General features: G+C 38.3%; 1 protein-coding gene across 2 annotated transcripts in view; it reads left to right on the plus strand.

Moving 5' to 3' along the window:
- The window catches only part of Bank1 (B cell scaffold protein with ankyrin repeats 1), a 239,980-nt gene that overhangs the window by 64,639 nt on the left and 148,324 nt on the right, over positions 1-27,017 (plus strand). For both annotated transcript variants that reach the window (XM_021233978.2, XM_040751744.1), the window contains exons 5-6: positions 3,629-3,768; positions 12,016-12,121. In XM_021233978.2, the coding sequence (XP_021089637.1) occupies positions 3,629-3,768; positions 12,016-12,121 (246 nt within the window). The remainder of the gene's footprint in view (positions 1-3,628; positions 3,769-12,015; positions 12,122-27,017) is intronic.

The raw sequence follows: 27,017 nt of genomic DNA on the forward strand, positions 1-27,017 counted from the left end.
AAATATTTTTATATAAAAGATATTAATCTTATGAATATGGAAATAAAAATATTTACAATTGCAAAGTATGTTAAGTACACCCAGAGTTCATTATGCAGTTTATTTATATTTTCAAGCCAGCATTACTTATTCACATGAGTAGGTCTTCCATGGCTTCCTCACTCAGCTGTCACTGGAGTTGGGTTCTCAGAAGTTAAAGCCTTTATTCCAATAATTGACGATCATTGAGGCACTGTTTCCTGTTGTAGAGAGTCATGCAGGATGTGATGGGAAGAACCCTCTCCATCTCTCTTTCACTTTCTTGTTCCCAGCCCCTGTCATCTTATGCCACATTCTTAAATGATGCAATGAATAATACCCTCCAAATAGTTAGTTTCAGAGTTCAAACTAACTCTAATTAAAATAAATCAATACAGAAACATCAATATTGCAAAGTAAAGAAGTACCTATTTAATATTTCCCAAGTAGCAGATCAAAATTACCAAATAAAAATACACATATTACTTACGATTATTTTTTGCTTGATATACCTAATGCGCCAAGAGGCACAGAAGGAAAAAATACACAGAAGTTCCTGAAACAATCTGAGGAACGTATTTTAAAAACATTCTAAGACATTAAGATGAACTAAGGTTTTTTTTGGTATAAGATAATTCAAAGTGTAAGAAAGAAATGAAAAATATAGACAAATGAAAAAGTATTTTTAAAAACCTTCAACACACCAAGGAAATAATTGACATGGTTAAGATATGGCTATAGAAGGGAAGAAAGTATTTGCAAACTATTTGATGAGAGAGTAATACCCAGTATAGGAACCTCAATAACAACAGAATAATCCTATTATTTCTTGTGCATTTTGATGTTTTTTTAATTTTAGTATTTTTATTTGCCTGTTTCTTTCCTAAAGAGAAAGAAAGGAGGCACACAGCTGAATGAATGGGGAGGTAGGGAGGAGATGGGAAAGAGAAAACTGTGGTAAACATATATTGTTAAATTTTAAGTTAAAAAAGAACAGGAAAATCTTATAAATACATACTTAAAAGAAGTAATCAACAAATATGTGGCAAAATGCGCAAAATTCCCTAATCATAGGGGAATACAATCACACCATCATGGCTCATCATCTCAGTATATCATAATAGTTGTTACCAAAAAGACAAAAATTAACAAATCCTAAGCAGGAGTGGAGAAGAGAACTCTTGCATTGTTTTAGAGTGTGTAGCAGCACAGTGTTATGGAGAGAAAGCCTTTCTTAGCAAACTGAAAACAGCATTGCCATCTGATCCTGCAGTTCGGAACCAGGGACACACACCAATGGAAAAAAAATAGATCTATGAAGGAGGAACCTGCACACTCATACCAACTGCAGAACTGTTCATAATTGCCAAGGAATGAACTCAACCTCCATGAACATTAACAGAGAAATGTGTACAGAAAACGTGTAATTTATATAAGAATCCATGTGAAAATTATTCAACCACGTAAGAGATGAAATCCTGAGTTTGTAGGAACTTGGATGAAAATGACAAACATGAAGTGAAACAGGCCATTTAGAGGAAGACTGATGCCACAAAGTGCCAAACTCATTTGTGGAATTTGAGCTGATTTAAATCCTGCGTAAATTGAATCAAAAATTTTTAGCTTCTCATAAGAGATAACACCACTACCACATGTTTTCAGCTGGTAGCAATGCAAAGAAAATCTAATACTATATTTATTGATGCTCAGAAGGGCAGAAATTCTCCAACTTCTTTCCCAGGTACCCTCTTTCCCGTTACCCCACTTCCACACTGCAGTCTGAGTTTTTTTTACCTGCACGAATACCCATTTAGTTTTGTGAAAGCCCCTCCCTAATCCTTCCAGGTCAATAATTGATGTATCTATAATCACTTGGTTTTTCCAGGGATCAAAATTTTCCTAATGTTATCTATGGCTAAGACAATTTGAATTTACAAAAGTTCCAGCTTACAGATAAGCCTTAAAAGCATGCTAAAACTTTCAACTAGAAATATTAGCTAATTTCTTTGTAGAAGAAACCGAGTATTTCTCTGATGCCAGAAATACCATGAGGAAACAAACATAAAAGCTGGGAGAAGTACAATTAAAAGTTGAAAGAATGTGTAACACATGAACAAAAATATTGACCCTCTTTATTAGTGATGAAGCTGTGGTCTAGATAATATAAATTATAGCTTATTATCTCTTGCAAGACTCATGAAAAGTACTTCAGGAGACCTGGCTTACTGTGCTGACCTTTCATGGAGGAACAATTGATGAGTAAATTTCTGTTTAGTTTGTGATTTCTAGGTAATGTCATTCTAGAGAGCAATTTTAAAACATTTTAAGCTGCAGTTTACATAAAATCTACTGAAATCTGATTTATTTGGTTCTGACAACACCAACCTCCTGTACCCCACACAGTCACCGCATTAGCTCATAGGATGCGTGTTGTGTCTTTGTCTCTCTGTTGTGATTTCCCTTATTCTCTATTGGATGTCTATTTCTTTGGGAATACAGTGATACTCTTCGGTGCATATCATTTTATAAAATATATTACATATCTTGTCAAGAATGTGAAGATAGAAATTTTAGCTCCATGATCTTGTTCAGTTTAAAATTCCTCTTTTTTTTTGCTTTGAACTTATTTGAACAAAGTAATGAGAGGTGGATTAACTTCAAGAGATGACTCAAAATCAGTGTCTAACCTTTAAAAAATTAAACATTCACAGCTGTTCAAGGATATTGGTCTTTTTGTTAAACTTCTGACATTTTTTAGAAAATTTGAGAAATATCTCAGTGGCAGAGTGAAAAGCTGTTAAAATTTGTCCTTCAAATAGATACAAAGACATATTTTGCCTATATTTGCTACACTAAAATGTTACTTTTTTAAATGAAATTATGTTTTACATTTTATTTTTAATGGAAGTCCCCAAATTTTTATATAACTTTAATTTTGTTGGTGTATAACAGCAGAATTTTAAAGTATGGTTTGTCAGTCATTTTGAGCAACTTGTTTACAGAGGGGCTTTGGATAGAGGGTGGATGAATGGATGATGGACGGATGAAGGGATCGATCGATGGGTGGGCAGGTGGATGGATGATTGGATGGATGGATGAATAGGTAGGTAGAGTACACGGTGGCCATTCTGAAGATTCTGGATATATTTGTTTTCCCCAGGGTTCTCATTCTAATCAATTGCTACATGTTCTGTAATTTCAATAATTCTTACTTCATCTACACAAAATATCTAGAAACTTGTATGCAATTAATAGACTTCTTCATAAAATTGAAACAAGTACCCAAGTTTAAAGAATAGACTATCCCTGCTCAATTCTAGGGAATTGTAGAAACATGGTTTCTTTCCTTACAAAAAGTATATCAGTAGGGAGAAATAATTTAGTACTTTGCTTTTTGTATATAATTTTGGTATATGTTTTTGTCTTCTAAGTTTATTTAATCCAAGTGTGCACATTTTATGTTTTTAAGCATTGAATGTAGAAAAATATTTTAACTGCTGGAAGTGAAATGCTACAACTTCATAAAATTTTTTTTGTAGTTTAAATCATAATGATATGATGTGTCTATTACACTTGGAGCTTAGTTTAACTCCTGTCTGTGTTTTGTCAGATTTTCCCCCTGGTTCAGTCACTGTCAACATCCACTGTGATGAAATCCTCAAGGCCACAACAGAAATCAAATACTGTTCATCAGCAAAATCCAGAGAAAGTCCTTTTAGAATGTCAGAACCAGGCAAGAGTTTGTACCAGGTAAGCTGTTCTTTCTATGCAGCTAATCACACGAAATGCTAAAGGGCTAAGGCAGAAGAGAGGATTCTTGGTTTGGTGTGAGGTTTTATGGAGTGTGAATGGGCGCGTCACCCACAGAAAGGGAAGAAGTCACCCTCTGAGGGACAGAGACACAGACAAATTACTTTGCCACAGTCAAGTCAGTTCAGATAATGCCAACCAGAGACAGCTTGTCTATTACAACATGGCTAGCAGGACAGGCTCAATTCAAAGCTGTTATGGAGCAGTTAGATAATAGAGATTCAAAGAGCACCCCTGAGAAATGAATTTCTTTACTTAGATGTGAACAAGACAAAACAAAAGATCCCGTAAGACTATGTCAGACAAACCTAATTACCAATGAACAGGGGGACATGGGGTGAATCTTGCATCTACTTTCACGTGGACATTTTTAGAATATTCTTTGTCTCAGTTCTCACTGTTACATGACAATAAAAATAATTGAATCATCCATGTTCTTTAAGAATTTCTCCTGTGGTAAAAATCTTGCACGGGGATGGGGATTTCACAATGTATTGCCAGCCTCCTTAAAGAGCCCTTGTTTGGGACTTTTTCCTGTCAGTGCTGGGCATATGGAAGAATCTTAAGGGAACTTCAGGGAGTGTAAGGCATTAGTTTGGTTTCTGCAATTTTTTAAACTTGACCCACTGTTAATAGGAAGAAACCTTGCTTACTATGAAAACGTCTCACTTACGTATTTATTCATTGAGTTTCAGAATAAGATAAATATTTTGATGTGAACTAAAAATTATAAGTCTTCGTGTTATACAAAAAGTACAAAATACTTTCTGCTACTTGGCAATTAGAATTATAAACTTCATTTAATTGCCTTACTGGCAGAGAAGGGAGTGGTAGGAAAAGGAGAGTTGGTTCAGTAGAACAACATGATGTTCGTATTTACCATGAAAGGTCTTCCAGAAATGTAACAAAACTATCAATGATGGTAATGTTGACAGACCACCACAAACCTGGTGTGACTGGCCCTGGAGGCTTTACTTACTCTGTGTGACGCTTTCTTCTTTGGCATTCTTCTTTATGAGTGTCATATTTTAGAACAATGGGAAAAGCAAATATCTTAGAAAAGGATAGAGAGTGAAACACAATTTGTCAGCCTGGGAAGTCTGAGGACATCTGACAAAATGTCTGTATTGCAGTCGCAAAATAAGTGCAACATAATAGCTTGAAATACAGATTACTCAGTTTCTTGTGACAAGTCTACCTTGCGATCTACTAAAAATGTATCCATAACTAAAACTAAAGGGAATATGGAGTGTTCTCTGTCTACAGCTGGTATAGAAATAAAGTTGTCTCCAAATACATGTTTGAACTGGGTTTAATGCCAAGGGACACTTTGCATATAGTGCAAATTAAATGTATAGCTCCTGGATACAGTTTCAGAATAAAATAATGTGCAAGTCATGATTTCCTCTGTAGCTTGAAGTAAATGTGCAGATTTTAGGAGACTAGGAAAAAACCTCTCTTTATCTTTATCCTGTGTCTGAAAAGAGAGGTGAGAAGCACTATGGCTATGCCTTGGTGTTCCCTCTTTCCCAAGTCTGGGGATCTGGGAAGGGAAGGCGGATTAGATCCAGCCTCCTATCAGGGTCTGCTTGCATATTGAGTCTCCAGAGACAGAACCAATGTAACCTGTGAACAACAAACTTCTGGCTGGCAGAGACACTTTAGAGTTAGGGTTAATGTACCTAGATGGAGGAGTCATGTAGAGATTTTGCTGCTGACCTCAGAGCCCAAGAAGTATTGGGGGATTAAGGCAAGTGCACTGGGCTCTGGACAAGTACACTAAGTCAGAGGCCAGCCCAAGTGTTCCGTAAGGGGTTAGAAAGAATAGCCAGGCTTCAGCTCCTTTCTCCAGAGCATGCACTGCATGTGCACCGGGCTCTATCTCTACACGTATTATCTGCAAACTTAATGGCACACTGTAAAAGAGATCTTGCATTTGATGGAGGAGGAACTATAGAGACATCTCCTTAGTGCTTTTTAAGGCCCGTTGTGTACAAACTGCTTTTTGGAGTTCATATAGATCACTAGAGTGATTACTAATTTCTTATGATACTGTCACTAAACTCAATAATTTGTGTACTTTGCAAATGGCCCACTCAATACCTCTATTCAACATACATTGTAATCATAGTCACCACAATTATTGTTTATTTGTAAGAAAATGTACCAGCAAGCGTGAATGCACTCTGCCTGTTTGGCAGAAACGGCATCATACTGTGTAATCTGTCATGAGCTTCCCCACATGGTGCAATGACAGATATGATTTCAGTAACCCTGAAACTATTAACAAGATCCTTCTATAGCCACTTAAATGCTATTGGGTATATAATAGTGTAAACCCAGTGTGAATTTGAGGAAAGAATATTTAATGAGAAATTTGCGGGTTTTATTTTTCAGTTTTCCTAGAACTCAGAATAAGAGACTTTATACGTCATTTAAAAGCTATTGAACACATAGTAATATAACCATTCTGTGAATTTTAATAAAGAATTAATGAAAGAACCAATTTTGTTTTGCTTTAATGATGTCCATTAGGTTTTAGAACACTTAATGATGTACTTAAGTCACTCCATCATTCTTTCAGGGGTGATAAATACTAAAATCCCAGTACAAAGCCTAATAAAGGTTCATTACAATGCATCATTTAAAACAGAGAGCATGAGATATTCAAATAAAAAAAGACTAAACTTAGTTTGGTAGGATAATTAATATTCAAAAACTGTAGTTTGAAATACTTTAATTTATTTTTAACTGAGATAATTAAAACCTGTGAGACTTTTTTTTTCCTAACTACACGAGAGTCTTGGAGACAGCAACAATGTTAATTTTTTAAAGAATTATTAAGTAACGCATATAAGTGAAACTAGGTCAGATGCTGAAAGAATACAGTAATTATTGATCAAATATGATCATCCTGTTTTTAAAAGAATTTTAAAGTATTGCATTTATGCTTGTGTGTATATTTCTGTGTGGGTATCTGCCACATGTATGTGCGTGTCTGCATAGGCCAAAAGAAGGCATCCAATTCCATGGAGCTGGAGTTGTAGGCAACTCTGAGCTGCCCAATGTGGGTGCGCAGCACGCGTTCTTATCTGCTGAGCCATCCCTCTAACCCCACTTTAAAAATTCTTGAATTACAAGAAACAATTCATCTTAGCTACGCTTCTTTTAAGTAAAAGGCATCGTTGTGCTACATATCTTTATCACACTGTATATTTTACTTTACACACAGTAAATATTATTTTCATCTGCACATTAGGTATACTTAATTTCATGCTATGAAATTGCATGTGTTATCCAATCTGTGACTTTTTGCTTAAAACTATGTATTTAATAATACTTTTACTACTTTGTTGTGAATTTCATACAATATATTTTGATTGTGTTCACCTTTCCCCCTCAGCTTCTTCCAAATCACCTTCTTGCCATCTCACCCAACTTTGCATCTTTTTTCTCTATCTTTTTAGCCCTGTCTAGTTCAATCAGTGATACTCTTGTGTGGGGGACTTGCTCTGGGATCACACAACGAAAGAAAATTGCCTTTGCATCTCCCAGCAGCTACCAAACACCAATCGCACTGCAACAGGGGTAGGAGTTCATGTGCACACCTCACCCTAACACTGGGACTTGTCTGACTGGAGCATACATAAGCCTTGTGTATGCTGTTACAATCACTGTGCATTGCTGTGTAATCTGCCCCATTGTGCCTGAAAACACTGTTTCCTCGTGGTCTTTCTTCACCTCTGATTTTTACAATCTTTCTACCATCTCTTCTGTAAAGACGCCTGAGCCTTGAGGATGTGGATACAGACACCCTATTTGAGGCTGAATATAGTCTGTCATTCTCTGCACCTTGACAAGTAGGAGGTCTCTGTCTTAATTTTTATCTACTTCAAGAAGTTTCTTTGACAAGGGCTGAGAGAGGCACTCTTTAAGGACAGCAGTAAACCCTTGGGGTTTGTTTTACTATACTATGTCTATTTAGCAAATATTTAATACACTGAGACATTGTTACAAATTGGTTAAAAATATTTCTCCAGTCATGAGCCAATGGTACAAACTAGTTGATGTCAAGACTGGAAACTTCAGAAGGCATGAGTTTGCTGGAAAGATTAGGTCTTTGAGATGTGCTTTGTAAGGGCAAATCTCTTTCCTTAGATCCTGTTTTTCTCTCTCTCCCCCAGCTTCCCAACTGTGAAGGGGAGCAATTTACTTCAGCCATACACTTCTTTTTTTTTTCGAGACAGGGTTCTCTGTGGCTTTGGAAGCTGTCCTGGAACTCACTTTGTAGACCAGGCTGGCCTCGAACTCACAGAGATCTGCCTGCCTCTGCCTCCCGAGTGCTGGAATTAAAGGCGTGTGCCACCAACGCCCGGCTTCAGCCATACACTTCTTGCATGGTGGTTCTGCCTTAGTGCAGGCCTAAAAAAAACGGTAAAGCCAGCTGACCAAGAACTGAAACCTCAGGAAATGTGAGCCAACATCAACTTTTCCTCCCCTGTCATTTCTCTCAAGCATTTTGTTTCAGTGATGGAAACCTTGACAATATGAAAGTCAGTGGGGTTGGAGTGAGGAAGGGTTCTAGCTCAAAACCTAATACTGGGAATTTGTCCCAGTGAGCTACTGTATCCTAATAGTTTCCTCGAAGGGTAACCTTTTAACCCAGTTAAGTTGTGGGAACTGTTTCCTTTGAAGATTGTCTTCGAGAGGTGCTGGGAACCCCATTCTCTTTCTAGTAATTTTCTAAATTTTCCATTAGACTCTTGTCTGTCTCAGCATATTAACCTTCCTATTTTCAACAGCCCCATTTGATGCAAGATGCACATGCAGGAAGCAGTACCAATGTCATCCAGCATGCTTGCATGCAGGGAGCAGCACGTGTGTTGTCCAGAGTGCTCGCATGCAGGGAGCAGCACCTGAGCAGCACCAGTGTTGATCAGAGTGCTCACTCACATGTAGGGAGCAGCACGTGTGTTGTCCAGAGTTCTCGCATGCAGGGAGCAGCACCAGTGTTGTTCAGAGTGCTCGCATGCAGTCTATTTCTAATGTCTCACAGGATGTTCATACTCATTTCAATGCATATGATACAAAGTCCCAAATCTTTTCCAGAACCATCTCTTATCAGAGCATTCCTTTGTGTTTCTTCATTGTATGATCCTTTATCTCCTGTATTCTTTTTGGTTGCTCTGTGAACTCACTCATCCCATGCAAAACTGCAGCGCTACTCTTCCTGCCACCCAAGAAACTTGATTAAAGGATGGCCTATGTTTTTCAACTTTGTGAAACCAATGTCTTTCACACAGTTATATCCTTGTATGTGGGGCACAACTAATATTTCTACTTCAGAATGGTGAGGAAAACTCGGGCAGTACCTTCCTCTCTGATACTATTTGAATAACAGTGAAAAAAAGTATAGACCAAGTATGCAAACAAGGTAGTAAGAGAAGTGAAACTACCCCCTGAAATATACATTGTGGTTTACATGTGAAATGATCTGCTTATACAATCATGAACTCTCTGAAGTGTATTATACCAGGCAGGCAGAGAATTGTGCTGCAATTCATCTTTCTTTTACTACAGTAGTGGACCTTGAGTTGGTACGCTTTGATGTTGACTTATAAAAGTTGTCTTAACTTTCCTGTGGATATTAAGGAAATGTTGTTATGAAAAAAAAATGCCTGAGCTCTTTTCTGAGAGGCTGCATATTATTATCTTTCTTTTCTGGAAGGTAGCAATGTGGCAGAGGAGAAATTTGGATAGGTCATGGGTAGAAATTATAGTTTCTTATTAAAAATACAACCGCTGAAATCACAGGAAATTCACATGCGTTTCTTTCATGCTGAAGGATTTATTTTTTCAGGTGTCAAATGAAAAATCTAGAACTCTTGCTGTCTGTGCTTTCCTCGAATTCAAATATCCAATAAGTTTATTCAGAGATGGAATGTTAGATTATAACACTTCTCTTTTCAAGAGGTTTGATCTTCAAATATGTGTTCCATGTCTTCTTTTAAAATTAAAATGTAATAATTCTGTACAGTGACTTGCCACAGTATGATATTCCAACGCGTGCCTATTGAAAACTGATAAAATTCAGGTGATTGGTAACCACTCCTCAGCATTTCTCATTTGTACACTACAGGCTCCTCCCCTCATGTCCTTCACATGGTATGTGGTAGGTTATGGTCAGCTGTGGCCACTTCAGTGTGCTCTGGATACTGGAACTTATCTCCAGTCTGTGTTTTTGTGTACCCACTAATCAGCCTACTGTGGCTGCCACCTTCACAGTTTTCTTCCTCTGCAAGTCACTATTCTATATCCACATGGCCACTCGGATGAATATTGCATTTCCTCCTTTGCAGCCAGCAAATAGACATATGTCTAAGTTATACCCAGTGACATGGCATGTCTGTGACAGACACATGCAAATCTGGAAGCACTCACAGCAGATAGTCATGCTTTCCTGGCACTGTCTTTTCTATTGATGTCTGAAAGGCCAACATGGGAGCAACAGACAAGAACTGAAAAGACAATGGGAAGCAGTTAAAACCCTAGTGCGAGCATAGATCCCCAGTCACAGGGAGCCACTACATCAGCCCTGGGTTGCAGAATTGCTGTTTTCTGAGTTTAAAAGGCACAGGACTCTTTTATGCCACTGTCCCTCTGAGCCTCTCTTTTACAGTCGCAAAATTTCATTCTAAATAATTCAAAAGCTATGTGCTTTCAGTTTAGAATTTCAGATGTGAATAACAGACTGATGCGTTTGTTCCAGCAGACGAAACCCGGGCATGGAAGGCTGAGTTTCCACATGGAGTTCTGTACAAACTTCTGTCTAGGTTGGGATGATGTCATTTCATTGACACCTAGGAACTCCATCAGAAAATGTAGAGAAAAGCAAATCATAGTTACTGGTATTTCACCTAGTTACTAATGTTCTCATATGATGCTATCAGTTACTTATTACTGAGACTCACAAAAAAGACCTGGATCTGGATTTCAAAACATTCTTTTCCCTACCATGTTATTTGCAAGTCAGTCAAGGGGACTCTATGACCACACACATATATAATCAGCAACAAATACAAGGTAGTTTAAAGTCTTACATTTCCTTGAGTTTTAATGTTTGCTTCAGTATTCATGGTCACAATGTTGAGAAATATTCATTCAAAAATTAGAAAAATTAAGTTGACTAGGGAAAATATATTGATTTACTAAAGATGTATCCTTTTAAATTAACTTAATAATTCTTGTAAGTGGAGAGAGAGAGAGAGAGAGAGAGACAGAGACAGAGAGAGACAGAGAGAGAGACAGAGAGACAGAGAAACAGAGACAGAGAGAGAGAGAGTGAGACTGAAACTTTGCCTACCCTCTAAAGCAGTGAGCTCTCAACCTTCCCAATACTGCAACACTTTAATACAGTTCTTCATGTCTGTGGTGACCCCTAACTACAAAATTAGTTTTGTTGCTACTTCATAACTGTAATTTTGCTACTGTTATGAATTGTACTGTAAATACCTGTGTTTTCTGGTGGTCTTAGAAGACCCCTATTAAAGGGTAGCTCCACCATCAAAGGGGTTGCCACCCACAGGTTAGGAACTGCTGCTCAGAAACATTTTTTTTACTTGTGTACTTACCTGCTTCACTATAAGCTACAGCAGGAAATTATAAAATATGTGATACAAACTATTTATCAAATTCCTCTTTAAGTGGTTGCCCTGGCTTACTTTCCTGTCCCTTCTCATGAACAGTGGGACAAAGGAGGTGGCTTTATTTTCTTTCCCTCAGTTATTTAAGCACAGAGCATGGTTCTGCACACCACAGACTGTGTTCAGTCTAAATGTTGACTTTCCCTACAGGTATCTAAATATGATGACAATTCAACTTCACATAGAAAGTGGGTTTACCTCCCATTGAGACCAAAGCACACCACACCTGTTTTTCCTTTGTTAATCAGGATTCTGTTGTATTTCCCGTACATGTGTATAGTGAAATATGATCATATGTATCCTCCATTTCCATCTGCAATTCTCTTGTCCCCCCAATATGTCTCACTCATAGTTTCATGTCTTTCTATTTTATAACACACTAGGTTCAGTTAATGCTGCCTATGTATGTATGGGTATGGGGTCATTTACTAGAACATGAGTATCTTATCAGCTAATTTTCAATATTCTTTCCATTTAAAAACAGAAAAGCATTGAAGAGCTTGATGGTGTTCTTGCTTCTATATTCAAGCATGAGATACCATATTATGAATTCAAACCTCTCCAAACTGAAACTTACCCTCAAAAAGAATGTAAGTATTTTTCAATAGTATTATTTATTTATTACATTCTAATCTCTGTGCCTCTTTAAGAAATTACATTGTCAAGAAACAGATTATTGTTTTACATAACTCCTAACTCTTAAAGACATATTATATAGAATAAACATTCAAGTGTATTTTATTGGTGTATGAGTATGTGTGTGTGTGATGTATATTGTGAGTGTGAACACACATGCAGGAGGCACATGACAACTTTCATTTTTCTCTGTCTACCCTTATGATGGTCACGGAGACTGAACTCAGATCGGGAGGTTTGCCCAGCAAGTACTTTACCCACTGATTCATCGCGTCAACTCCAATAGTATAAATATTTTTGTGTCCATGTACTTAACTCTTTCAATTACAGGCAGTAAACTGTATGTAGTTTCTAAAGTTAGTGGCCTTACCTCATGAATTTTACTCTACAGATATGTTTGAATAACGATGTTTATGATAAATACTATTTGTCACATCATTGTGTGTTATTACCTCCTTCAGCAAATCCTACCAGCGTGGGACACCACAACCAGCAGTGTATTATTACCAAAACTGAATAACAATATTCTAATGATCAATGGTTATGTAAATTTTAACACAGATATTAATACAAGCATCAAAATTAATTTTCTCAGGATTTCTTGATGACTTGCTATTTTGGTGTTGAATATAGCACACACACATATTAGTATGTAAATTGTTGGTCTCAGCTAGTGTTTGTAGTAGTTATGTGTGGATTATATAACTTAAGTAATTGTGTTTTTAAAATTTTTACAAAATGGGCATTTCCTTGTGTAAAAAAATCTGCTAAATTCATTTATTTGTATATATGTGTGGGTACAGACTTATGTAGGAGATCAGAGGATAACTTGTGAGAGCCAGTTCTCTCCTCCCATTTTGGATTTCGTGGAAGTCACTGAGATCATGAAACTTGGCTCCTTGTACAGTGGCATTACTTTCTGAGCCACCGCATTGATCTCTGAATGGATGTTTTTTCAGTTATTATTTGTATGGTATAAAGTATATAAAGGAAAAACACATGTAAGAGCTACTGATAACAGTTATATAGTCAGATGATACTGTGAGCTCATGGTCTATTTTAGAATTATTTTTGTTTCTGCACAGTTTATTGAAGGAATGCTTATAGTTCACTTGGCATGCAGCATTTATAAACACTGAGATATGATGGTGAATGAGTCAGGCTCAGGACTAAGGAATATGATAAATCGAGTGTTTGCATATTAGCACTTAGAGGTCAAAGAATTCTCTGGCTGGTTTCTATGTTAGTTAAGTAGACTCATTATGAGCCTTTCGAGCTTTAAGGGAGCAGCAAAACAATTATGAACCCCGCTGATTGTGTGGCAGCTGCATGTGTAAGGGTCCATCACAGGGAAGCTCCAGAGACAGGCCGTCTTTTAAGAAGGAAGATAGTTAGATCAGTGGGAAAAATTTTAACTGTATTATCCACTTACAAAATAAGGTGCCAAATTAGGACTGAAAAGGAACATAACTTGATTTTTTAAAAATTCAAGATACTTATAATTGAATTGTGGAAACAAGATAATATGCAGTTGATGTCTAAACAATGTGACACTGTTGGCTTATGGAGTCATCAGAAAAGCATGCATGAACTTTCACTGCTTTAGAGGTTAGGACTTTAGATATCAAATGATGAATCCCAGTGAAGAGAAAAGAGCAACTAACTCTAGATAAGTGAAAGCATACACAAAATTACGAGGATGGATTTGGAATATGCTCTTTATAAGCTTTTTCAGCATTATATTTGCATAGGTTTATGAAATTAGAAGTGTACAGTTGGAGAGTACAAATGGTTTAGGTCTCACAGTTTTGTAGAATTCCAGATAAATTTAAAAGAATGAGACTTTTGGAATTCATATGGACCTGGAATGCTCCTCAAAAGCTCCTGGTTAAAGGCTTAGTTCCCAAATTGCTGATGTTGAGAGACATCTTTGAAGTCCAGGCCTACTGTGGGGTTTTAGGTCACATGATGCAGCCTTCAGGGAGCCTCAGTTGGAATGTAGAATCCCAGCCCTCCCCTTTCTCTTTAAAATCATGGTCAAAACAAACCTTTCTTCTTTCTAAGTTATTGAAGGCATTTCATCCATAAAGAAAAGTTGATTAATGGAGGAAGGATGCAATAGCATTGGTCCCATATTTTCATGGATAATGAATCCTACCCTTTGGATCTGTGGCTCTGATGCAGGATTATTGAAGTATATATTAAATATTTTTCTGATAATCACATGGAAAGATGGTGCTGATGACCCTCAGCCTCACTTGAGTGTCAAGGGCTGCATATTTTAGTCACCCATAAAACTTTTGTGATACAACAGGCCTAAGTCATGCTCAGCACAAATTAGTGGGGACACAGGGCATCATCAATGGTTATGTTTCCAGGTGATCCCCATGGACAGACATGTTTACCAGCCTTTAATTGTTTAAAAACAGACCATCAAAATAATTTATCCTCACACTGGATCTTGACACAGAAAAAATATTAGTCTGTCTTTATAAAAGTTAGAAAAATGGTATCAAATACATATTGTGAATCACTATAAGAATTTTATGAGAATTATTTAATTAACAAAACTTTAAATAAAGTGATATTTTTGTCTTTTTTGATTGCATATTTTTTATTTTTATAGAAAATTACATATCCGTCCCCCATTCCCTTGCCCTCCCATCCTTCCATGCTTCCCACCACCCACTCCCCAGGGATAGTGAGACCCTCCACAGAGGATCATCAATGTACATCACATCATTGGAGTGTGGCCCTCCTTTCTGTATCTGTGCTGCAATAGTATCCTCCCATTGGGAATGGGTTCCCAAAGTCCATTTGTGGCCTAGGAATAAACCCTGGCTCCACTATTAGAGGTTCCACATACTGTCTTGGCCTCATACCTGGAACCCATATTCAGAGGGCTTGGTTTGGTCCAATGCTGGTTCCCCCGCTTTACAACTAGGGTCTGTGTGCTCTCATTAGGTCAGGTCAACTGTTTCTGCGGGTATCTCCAGCTCCGTCTTGGTTCATTTAGTCTTCTCTCCTCCCTTTCTGCAACTGCTATGAACATATATCCTTGTTGTATGAATGTGCATTCTTTGGTTATATGCCCAGGGGAGAAATTGCTAGATCTTGAGGTAGACTATCTCCCATTTTCCTGAGAAACTGCCATACTGATTTCCAGAGTAGCTGTACAAATTGGCACTCTCACCAGCAGTGGAGGAGTGTTCCTCTTTCTCTACATCTGTTCCAGCATAGACTGTCATTGGTGTTTTTGATTTTAGCCATTCCAGCGGGTGTAAGATGGTAGGTATCTCAGAGTTGTTTTAAGTTGCATTTCCCTGATGGCTAAGCATGTTGAGCACTTTCTTAAGTGTCTTTTAGCCATTATAGATTCCTCTATTGAAAATTCTCTATTGAGTTTTGCACCCCAATTTTTAATTGGATCGTTTGGTGTTTTGGTGACTAGCTTCTTGAGTTCATTGTATGTTTTGGAAATCAGCCCTCAGTAAGATGTGGGGTTGGAGAAGATCTTTTCCCATTCTGTCAGCTGCTGTTTTGTTGACTGTCTCCTTTGCCTTACAGAAGCTTCTCAGTTTTAGGAGATCCCATTTATTAATTGTCGATCTCAATTTCTGTGCTACTGGTGTTATGTTCAGGACAGTTTTAGCTTCTTTTTTAAAGCTAAAAACAGAAGATAAACAACTACATAATTTTTTGTTTGTTTTTTGAAATGGATTTCTAATTTTCTCTGTAAACTTTGTTGTCCTCAAACTCGAAGAGATCCATCTGCTTCTGCCCCCCAAGTGCTGGGATTCAATGTCTGTGTCATCCCCACCTGGCGCAATTACATAGTTCATCCATCTTTGTTGCTGAGTATTGCCTGGAAAATCAGATACTATTAAACCTATGACATAACAATTTCCATTTGAAATACAAAAGAACATAATGCAATAAACACAGTAAAAAACAAAGATAGAGGTGACCATGATTCAGTTCAAGTGTTCCTGAGTTTATATCAACTTGATAAACACTAGAATCACCTGGGAAGAAGGAATCTCAGTTAAGAAACTGCCTCCATCAGCTTAGCCTGTGGGCAAGTTAATGACACCTTTTCTAGATTCATGTTTGATATGGGAGGGAATCATAGTGGGTGGTGCCACCTGGGTAGATGGTCCTTGCTTGTATAAAAGCCAAGCTGTACGAGTGTGTCCTGATGAACAAACCTGCAAGAAGCATTCCTCCATGGTCTCTGCTTCAGTTCCAGCCTTGAGTTTACAGCTTATTTCCATTGATGGCGGACTATGAACTATAAGCTAAAATAAACCCTTTCCTACTAAACTGTTTTGAGCCGTGGTATTTAACAACAGAAACACCTTACCTTCCTGTCCTTAATGTTCTATTTCAGTGTTGCATCATGTTCATGCTGAATTGATGATAAGGTTTGAGATGTCCTTGTTTAGATAGAAAATCATCTTAAGAATATGAAGGGAAAACCATTATGTTCTTGAGTAAAACACTAGACATATTTGAACATTGGTGTAGCCGGTTTAACTCCTGAGTGTTTCTCAGAGCAGATCTATAAATTATTGCCTAAATGTTTCATTGTTAAACATATATTGCTTGTTTCTATATATTTTAGCTTAAATAAATAGAAAGTTAGGACATTGTGAGGAGAATGTACCCATTTGAAACTAAAAATGTGTTCAATACTGATATTCTTACAATGAGTCATAGACATCTGTGTTTATTTAAAAGCAAATGCTATATTAATGAAGACTTTATTTTATTATTGTCTCACCCAGTCTTCTTTTTAAAGGGTATTTAGGAAATTCTAGGTTCAGTTCCCTGACTCTTCTTTGAAGTACTATTCTAAGCCAGTCTTAGTCATTTCACCCTTGTCTAGACAACAAACTTCCTCATTTGGCATTTATTTTTATGTTTTACTCTCAGCCAACAAAGTAGGGGGTGGGTAAAGATAAGGTAGATGTGTACAAGAAGCAAAATTTGCTCCCATGTTCTCTTACTTTGTAATGACCTGTTGCTGTTATTGACTTACAATAACCTTTTTCATGGAGAAGAATTGTCTAAATAGAAAAAGTTCTCCCTGGAAGTAGAATGTCAAGAAACATTTAAACAAACTTGGGGTAGTCCTATACTTTAGGACTCTTGAAAAGGGAATCATAGGAAGGATTTAAGTCTCTAGTATGTGGATCACTGTGGAGTGGGAAACCATTATAAGAGATGCATTCAGCATGTTTCTCAGCTAGACGGGGTAATAGAGCCGAGAATATCAGAGAGAAACAATAAAATGAGTCAGGGTCACTTTCAGCATCTGCTACGTTAGTTCTGATTCATATATGAGTGCACCTGGCTTGTCCCTCATCAAACAGCCTGAATGCAGCTGCGACGATCGTACAGCTAGGCCAGCACTGCACTCTCAGCCAGTGCAATCACTGCAGCCCTCCTATAGCCCTCAGCTGTTTGGAGCCTCAAACTACTTTCAGCAGTTCACAGCAGCAGTTCCTTAACATCTTCATGTTCTTCACAGTCCTTCTCAAGTCCCTGTAATGAATGGTACTTCATGCAAGTGGCAGGAAGACATACAATTTAGCTGACGGTCTAAGTGGGAGTTAGGTTAGGAAAAGAGGAACTATATTATTTTGCCCCAATGAATATGACCACTAACAAATGGCTGGCTCAGTTAAGCTCAATAAGTGATAACCTTCTCTCTCCCAGGTGAAAGTGAAAGGAATGTTAAGGAAAAACAAAACAAAACCCACAAGAATAGGCGCTATTACCAGTCAAACCTAGCATTTGTGCTTAACTGTGCCAAACACAAGGTGAAACATCTTACATAAATTGTCTTAATTCCTCACAATGCTCCTGTGGTATTATTTAATCTCTGTATTACAGAAGAGATGTTGGGATGCCGGATGACAAATGACTTACAGAAACCCTAGCTTCTGCAGCCACATTAGGACAGGATAACCATGTACACAATGGGAAGTACCTCCAGAGTATTGGGGATGACAGCAATACAAAGGAGAGATGGAGATGGAGATGGAGGCAGAGACATAGACAGACAGACAGACAGACAGACTGACAGATAGATGAATGGACAGACGGACAGACGACAGAAAGTACCAAAGAGACAGACATGTGGAATTGTTCCCCAACTTGGAAGAAAATGTTATAACACGTGTTTTGACTAAATTATATACAGTATTTTAATGCATAGTTTATGAGAATAGATTTTAAATACCCTTATGTATTTATTTTGCTATCTCTTTACATTCTACAAAAACTGGCGATTTTCACTTCATTTTGCATGAATTGGCTTCAGAGCACCCATTTCATCCCTATGGCAATGCTGCCCTTTAGAATAAAACTGCACCCAAAGGGTTTCTGGTACTCAGTACAAATTTAATAGATTTATTTATTCCTAGTGACAACAGTTTTCTATAAATCATCACACACAGTTATAGGTGGAAATAATTTTGAGCTCCAGATATTAAAATGACTCTTTCTTTCTTGTAATAAGACAACTATTTAGATTTCATGATTTTGCCTCTTAATTTATCTTCTCCCTCTTCTCTTGGCATCTGTCAGAGCAGAGTGAGGTTCTGGCCTGTGTGCCTTCTGAAGATGCTGTGTGGACCTCCCTATATGTCAAACCTATCTCTGCTGCTTGTCTAGGAAGAGATTTATTAGGGTCAGAAGTAAAAAGCGTCTGTGAGTATATCAGAGTCAGGAAAAGAAACACAAACCACTGGCTATTAGCAACAACTAATAGGAAATAAGATCTCTAACATCCATTTTCAAAAGGAAAATGCATGGTTGAGTTAGCCTCAGTTAGACCCACAGGAGCAAACACAGACACATTGGAGGCACACATCGTGCTCACATCTTACATAAGCTAATAACTAAGGTTTGCAGTCGTGAGGTGGTGTTTCTTAGACCTAAATGTCTTTCTTTTAAAAGTCATGGCATGCCCAGGCGCTTCTGCTTGCCACCTTGTTACCAATCCACCCCTGAACATCTTCCTTCACTTCCTGAGAGGATGTGCTTGTCGTTGGAGTGCTGCCTTTACTACACTGTTTTAAAAGATCTCAAACTGTAAATACTTAATCTGCATTAGTCTAATAAGAAAGAGGCAGAACATCATGGAAGACTTGCTTTTCTTTCATTTCCACATATGGATTGCAAAGTACTATAGTCACCTTCCTTGCTGTACTGGTCAGGATCGTCTAGAATAACAAAACAAAAAGAATAAGGATGGGTGGGTGGATGGATGGATGATAGATTAAATAGATTAGATAGATAGATAGAATAATAGATCTAGGTATAAAAACATTAATATATATGAATTGTGTGTATATTTAATTGGCATAAATATATGCAATATACTTTTAAAAAGATTTTTGGTGTGTATGGTGTGTGTCTATGGTGTGTGTGTGTGTGTGTGTGAGAGAGAGAGAGAGAGAGAGAGAGAGACAGAGAGAGAGAGAGAGAGAGAGAGAGAGAGAGAGAGAGAGAGAGCATGCACTCTTGCATGCCTGCCTATAAATGAGAGTTCAAACCTTCCATGGTGTCTGTATAGGTGTCACAGAACAACTTTCGGCACCAGCTTCATTTCTACCTTGGAGACAGGATTCTATGTTGTTCATCACTATATACACTAGGATAGCTGACTCTCAAGATTCCAGGGGTTTCCTTCCTCTTCCTCCCACTTTACTGTAGGAGTGCTAGGACTGCAAAGATGCATTTCTGTAATTGCCTTAATATGTTTCTGGGGATTTCGGCACATGTTCACACACTTGAGCTTCAAGTGCTTTACCCACTGAGCCACTGTGCAGGACTATACACATCTAATAGGTGCCAACATAGAAATGCATACTGCCAAAGATAAATATTCTAAGATTTAACTCTGCTGGCTAACCCAACTTAAATGTTTCCTAATCATTCTCATATGACATTTTCATTTAATCTTGGCATACAATCCTTCTGAAATCTTGTTAAATTCCTCCTGGTCCCTTTAGTAAACCAAAGGCTGTCCAGCTTTCATCGGGGCCTTGTTTATTTTATTATGTAAGTCATTGAATATGTTTAAAGTGAACTCAGGTTCCAGACAACAGCAGACTTGGAGTAAACAGGAACACTCCTTGCTAACGAACGTGGGCGCTCTAGCCCTGAACATCAATCCACTGACTACCTCGTGTCACACACTGCCTGGGTTTCTGTGAGTTCCCCGTGTGGGAAAATAAGCACAGCCGTCTCCCTGACAGACACGGTCCTCAGTGGCCACTCACAGGACTTCAACCAATCCATCTTTTTCCATACTTCAACTGCTCTGGTTACTCTGCTCTTTATTCCTTTGCAATACACACTGCAGATACAATGTTGGAATTTCATAAGCGAAGTTCTTACTGCTTTCTTTTTATTAGCATTTATTAACTCTGTAGACTAACAGATTTAATTGTGATATTTCATAAATGGATCATCTTCAATCCTCTATTACTACACCTACTTCCTATTGACCCCCTGCCTCTACCTACAGACCCTCCTTCTGCTTTCATGAATTACCTCTATTGTTTTCCTTTTGATTATTATTGCTCCAGGCATAAGCTTAAATGTACAACCTGCTCAGCCCATTTAGCATTGCTCCTATGTCTTTAGGGTAGATCTCTTGGTATTTTATAACCAGTTGGTAGCCTGCCTCTCTCTGTAGTTCTTCACTTAGGGCTGGGAATCTGTGAGATTTTTTAGTCCATATCAATATATCAACTGGTGTCATTGTTTATGTCCTATTTAGACTACCTTATTGTTGAGACAGACAAACAGGAAAAGAGAAAACAGACACATTCAAAGGTTGAAGGAGCTTACCCATTGTCTAGGCTAGCTGGCCAGCAAATCCCAGTGATTCTCCTGCCTGGTAGCTCATCAGTGCTTGTATTGCAGATACAGGCAGTAGCATACCTGACTTTGTTGTTGTTGTTGGTGGTGGTGGTGACAGCCCTGTGTATGGTTGTGTGTATGGTTGTTGCTGATGCTACTGCTGCTTCTGGGCTTTTTAAATGTGCCGAAGATGTTAGGCATCCACACTCAGGTCCTCATGCCTGTGTGGCAAACTCTTCACCAACTAAGCCATCTCTCCGGTCCCTTTCCCTACTTCTTTGTATTGAAAACACAGGGAAAATGCCCCACCCCTGAATCTGTGGCATAAAGCAGGAGAGTATTAGAGTTACTGTAATCCCCACCCGCAATCTTCTGCGTTCAGAAATAAAAAAGCTGAGGAGAGGGAAGGTGAAGGAACTGTTTTAAGAGCCAAAGATTTACTGACTGAGCTGGGATTAAAATGTGCATCACCTGCCTTTTAATCTCTTTTTCATGTGACTCATTCTCTTGTCCCCAAGTGGCCACCTGGTCCCTCACTATGAGTGAATGAATGGTTAATATCCAAGAGAGGAGTCTGTGAGAACAAATGGATTATGTGTCCGGCACTGTCAGTTTCCATACCCTCCTGTCAAATTGTGAATTAATTCTTATCATTTATAGCTGGACACATTCCATTTTTGTCATTCTACTTAGCTAGGTTAAGCTCTTAAGAACACTGGTTTGAGCATGCCAATCTCATTCTTGGCCATCTTTTTTAGGCATTCCCTTGGACAGTTTAGGCACCCTGCATAGGCAAGTACATGACTCAGCCTCCTTGCTGCCTGAAAACTCATCTGTTTAACATGTAAAAGGCGTGTCTGTTTAGATGTTGCTTGAAAATATTCTCTCAGACATTCTAGTCTCTTATTCTTAAATTTCTGTTTATCAAACATTGGCTGAGAGAACTAAAAAATGTGCATGGGGGTAACAGCAATTTTGCCACATCTTACTCTAAAATGTAGCTTTGTTTATTTATTCCTTGATAATAAAACAAATACAAGTAATCTTGATTAATTAAATGAGAGTTTACTGGAAATGGCAGGAAAATGTGTGTAATTCCAGAGACCCTGTTTAAAAAAAATAAAGCTAAACAAAAAATTTAATGAAAATAGCTGTGAATGGGAGCAGTTATGTATTGAAATCTAACCATGTTTTAATAGGTTCTTGTGTCATTGGAAGAAATCTATTTTTATGTAAGAATGAAATAAATTGTTCATTGAGTAAATGCTGTTAGTTTAAGAAAAATAATGAAATAAGAAAAAAGACTAATAGAAACCCTCTCCTGACTAGAATGTATAACTTACAACTTTATTTTAAATTTTATTTAAGTTTTTACACGTTACTCCCAGCTCTCTCTCACTCCTCTCCTCCCCTGACCCCCAGCAACCCCCCCAAACCAATACCCCATCCGCTCCCCAGGGAGGGTAAGGCCTTCCATGGGGGATTTTCAAAGTCTGTCATACCATCCCAGACAGGGTCCAGGCCCTCCCCCATGTGTCCAGGCTAAGAAAGCATCCCACCATGTGGAATGGGCTCCCAAAGTCCATTTGTATGTCTGGGATAAATACTGATCTACTAACCAAGGTTCCATAGATTGCCAGGGGCTCCTCACTGACACCCAGGTTCAGGGAATCTGGATCACTCCCATGCTGGCCTCTCAGTCACCAGTCTGGGTCTATGAGATCCCTTTGTTTGGGTCAGCTGCCTCTGTGGGTTTCATCAGCTGCATCTTGACTCCTTTACTCATCACTCCTCTTTGCAACTGGGTTCCAAGAGTTCAGTTCAGTGTTTAGCTGTGGGTGTCTGCCTCTGCTTTAATCAGCCTCTGGATGAGGGTTCTAAGATGGCATATAAGGTAGTCATCATTCTTGTAGATCTCTGAAAATCTCACCAGTGCCAGATTTCTCCTCAAACATACAATGGCTCCCTCTATTATGGTATCTCTCATCCTGCTCTCCTCCATTCTTACCCTGACTCAACCTTCCTGCTCCTCCATTTCCTCCTCTCTCCTCCTCCCCCTCTCTTTATCCCAGCTCCCACTCTCCTCCCATCCCCCCTTGCTTCCAATCCCCTCAGGAGATCTTGTCCCATTCCCCTTCTCCAGGGTACCATGCATATCTCTCTTAGGGTCCTCCCTGTTTCCCAGACACTCTGGCAGTGTGATTGTAGGCTGGGAATCCTCTGCTCCATGTCTAAAATCAATATATGAGTGTGTGGTATGTTTGTCTTTTTGTGACTGGGTTACCTCACTCAGGATGGTTTCTTCTAGTGCCATCCATTTGCCTGCAAATTTCAAGATTCCATTTTTTCCCTGCTGAGTAGTATTCTATTGTGTAAATGTACCACATTTTCTCTATCCCCTTTTCAGTTGAGGGGCATCTAGGTTGCTTCTGGGTTCTCGTTATTACAAATAATCTGCTATGAACTTAGTTGAGCAGATGTCCTTATTGTATGAGGGTACATCCTTTGGATATATGCCTAAGAATGGAATTGCTGGATCTTGAGGTAGACTGATTTCCATTTTCCTGAGGAATCTCCATACTGATCTCCAAAGTGGTTGTACAAGTTGTCACTCCCACCAGCAGTGGAGGAGTGTTCACCTTTTTCTACATCCTCTCCAGAATAAACTGCCATTAGTGGTTTTGATTTTAGCCATTCTGATTGGAATGAGATGGTATCTAAGTGTTGTTTTGATTTGCATTTCCCTGATGGCTAAGGATACAACTTACATCTTAAAGCTACCCATACCAAAATAAGAATAAACAATTCAAAACTCAGCTTCTTTGTTGTTGTTATGTTTTTAGTTTTGTGTTTTGAGACATTCTCATGTAGTAGAGATTAGCCTCCAATCCCATACATCATCAAGGATGACCTTGAATGTCTGTTCCTCCTTCATTTCCTTCCTTGTGGTGAGAGTGTAAGTGTACACCTCCTAATCAGTCATGTAATAACATAATGTTCTCTCTTCTCTTTTTCCCCCACCTCTACCATATACTCTTCTACCCTGCTCCCTCTCAAATTCATGGCCCTTTCCCTTTAATACACACAAATATCCATAAATATATAAATACAACCTACTGTATTTTAAGTGTTGATTGCCTGTATATGATTTCAAGGCTGGCCACATGGTATTGAATACCAACTGGGGGACTCATTCTTTAGGCAGACTAATTCCTCTCTGTCTCAGCATCTCTTAGTTGCTTATAGTTCGCTGTCAGACCATAAGTCCTGTGTGATTTCTGCCTTCCATGTTAGCATGTCCTGGTAGTGTACTTGTTTAGGTCTATTTAGACAGCCATATTGTTGAGGCACCATTAATGGAGTGTCCCTGACATTTCTAGAAGACACATCTTTACATAAGCTGTCCTGGACCTCTGGCTCTTAATCTTTTGGCCCCATCTTCCATGATATTTTCTGAACCTTGGGTGTAGTAGCTGTGTTGTAGATGTATCTATTGGGGCTGGATACCCCCACAATAAGTTTTATGCATTTTGACATGTTATGGTATTTGTCTGTTCCAAAGAGAAATATCTTTGATATATGGATGGTATTTAAAATATGATTAAGAATTATGCTGGTAAAGTAGTCCTCCCAAGTAAAAATTGCTGCTCCCTATAACTGGCTTAGCTTTTTATAATGTGTCATGTTATGGGATCAATACGCATTGTTTTATTCCCCTAGTATCATGCAAATCATACATTAATATTACAAGGTATGTGAGAATGAAGAGCTGAAGAGCTCCTCAGTCAAGGAAGGAGCCACCCAAAGAAACAGACATGGAAATGCTACTAATGCTAAACTTGTCAGTTATGAGTATTTAAATAACTACAGTGATCATTCTACAGAACCTACTGAAAGGGGTTGACCAGCAGACATGAAAAGTGGACATTTCATCAGTGAAATGCATGTTATAGTAAAGAAAAAAATCAAAGAATGTTGTTTAAAGTTAGGTTAACTGTCAGGCATGGGACCACATGCCCTTAATCAAAGCACTCAAGAAACAAAGCCAGGGGGATCACCATGAGTTTGACAACCTGTTTGTGGTGAGTTCTAATTTAGCCAGGACCACATAGTAAGAACCTATCTGAATGGATTGATAGTTTATAGGTAGACAGACAGACAGACAGACAGACAGATAGATAAATAAAATTAGATAGGATGAGTAACAGAAACAACAGAGTACGAAATCAATTCAAAGATTTAAAAAACAGGTCAAAATATATTATTTCAACTGAAGAACAAAACAAAATCTCAGTATATACAAAAAGCTGTATAAAGCCTAAGCCCAGCTCTTCTAGGCATTTATTCGCCTTAATTCTGCTTCAAGTTTTAGCTGATCTTATTAAGCTAATCTAGAATTTGTGTGAAGGTGAGAACGAATGAGGCAGGAAGAATATTTGAAGCCAAAAATGATCCTAAACTGATGAAGGGAAGGAAATTACAGATTGAGCAGGGCTTGCAAAGCCCAGGAGGGAAAATCAATTAACAAGCACATAATATATAGAAACACTAAAAGCAATTTTTAAGAGTCGTACCTGAAGATAGGAAATTAATGAATGTTGGGCAAATATATCCTTCACAGGAAAATTAAAGGACAGAGACAGACAGAAGACAGTGTTGCATAAGATGCAGAGAGTATAACTTCCCTCACAAGAGAAACAAAATACTTTGTTTTATCAATATTGGGATGTATCAGACTCTTATATTAGGGAATAGCTGGACTGGCACATAGGTCCATGACACTAAAGCTCCCATGTGCTTTAGGGTGTGGTAACAGGACTGCACAGTTGTAGAATTCATTGAACATGATTACTTCAGTTTTAAATACAAATGATACTTTGTAGAAAAATGTAATGACAATAGATACATAAGCAAAAATTTTAGTGATCATATGAACTAGGTTAAATCCTGAAGATGACTGTCTTAGTTAGGGTTTCTATTTCTGTAATGAAACACCATGACCAAAGCAACTTGGTGAAGACAGGCTTTATTTGGCTAACTCTTGCATATCACGGTTCATCACTGAAGAAAGTCAGGACAGGAATTCACATAGGTCAGGAACCAGGAGGCAGAAGCTGATACAGAAGCCATGGAAGCACTGATTACCGGCTTGCTCATAAAGGCTGGCTCAGCCTGTTTTCTTATAGAATCCAGAGATAGCCCCACCCACAATGGTATTAGTCTTCCTGCATCAATCAGTAATTAAGGAAATGTCCCTGGTTGCCATTTTGTTAATGGCAGGAGCATCTAAAATATTATCAAAAATTCCTCCCTTTTTTCTAAGACAAGGTTTCTCCGTGTAGCTTGGCTGGTCTGGAACTTGCTCTGCAGGCCATGCTGGCCTTGAACTTATAGAGATCTGCCTGCCTCTGCCTCTCAAGTGCTGGGATTAAAGACATGCTCCACCACCACCGCGCTAACAAAAATTCTTGATACAGCATTCACTGTAGTTCTCAGATTGTATATTAGGTTCCATTTTTATCCATCTGAAATTTTGCATTCTGTCTCCCCATTTCTGCCTCTTCCCACCCAAGATAACCACTAGCAAAAGCTGTTTTTGAGCATAACATCAGCAACTATTTACATGTATTATTTCCTATTTTGTTATATACTACCATAGGCAAACCATTTATTGCCTCCTCGGTTTCTATGGTAAATTTGTCTTATCTCACTGCCTATTAAACTACTGCCTAGAAAGTATTATTATGTGTCTCCCATTTCCTACATAGCAAATTGTATGGATCTAAACAATACAGAGACTCATCCCAGAGACTTGCCTACAAACTGATCTTACAGATACATTTTCTGAATTGAGGCTCCCTCTCCTCTAATGACTCTAGCTTGTGTCAAGTTGACATAAAACCAAGCAGGACAACAATAATCAAAGAACGGCCCATAATCATAATTTAGTAGAGTCATGGGCACATCACC

Source organism: Mesocricetus auratus, unplaced genomic scaffold (assembly GCF_017639785.1).
Source record: "Mesocricetus auratus isolate SY011 unplaced genomic scaffold, BCM_Maur_2.0 Super-Scaffold_100009, whole genome shotgun sequence".
Lineage (NCBI taxonomy): Eukaryota > Metazoa > Chordata > Mammalia > Rodentia > Cricetidae > Mesocricetus > Mesocricetus auratus.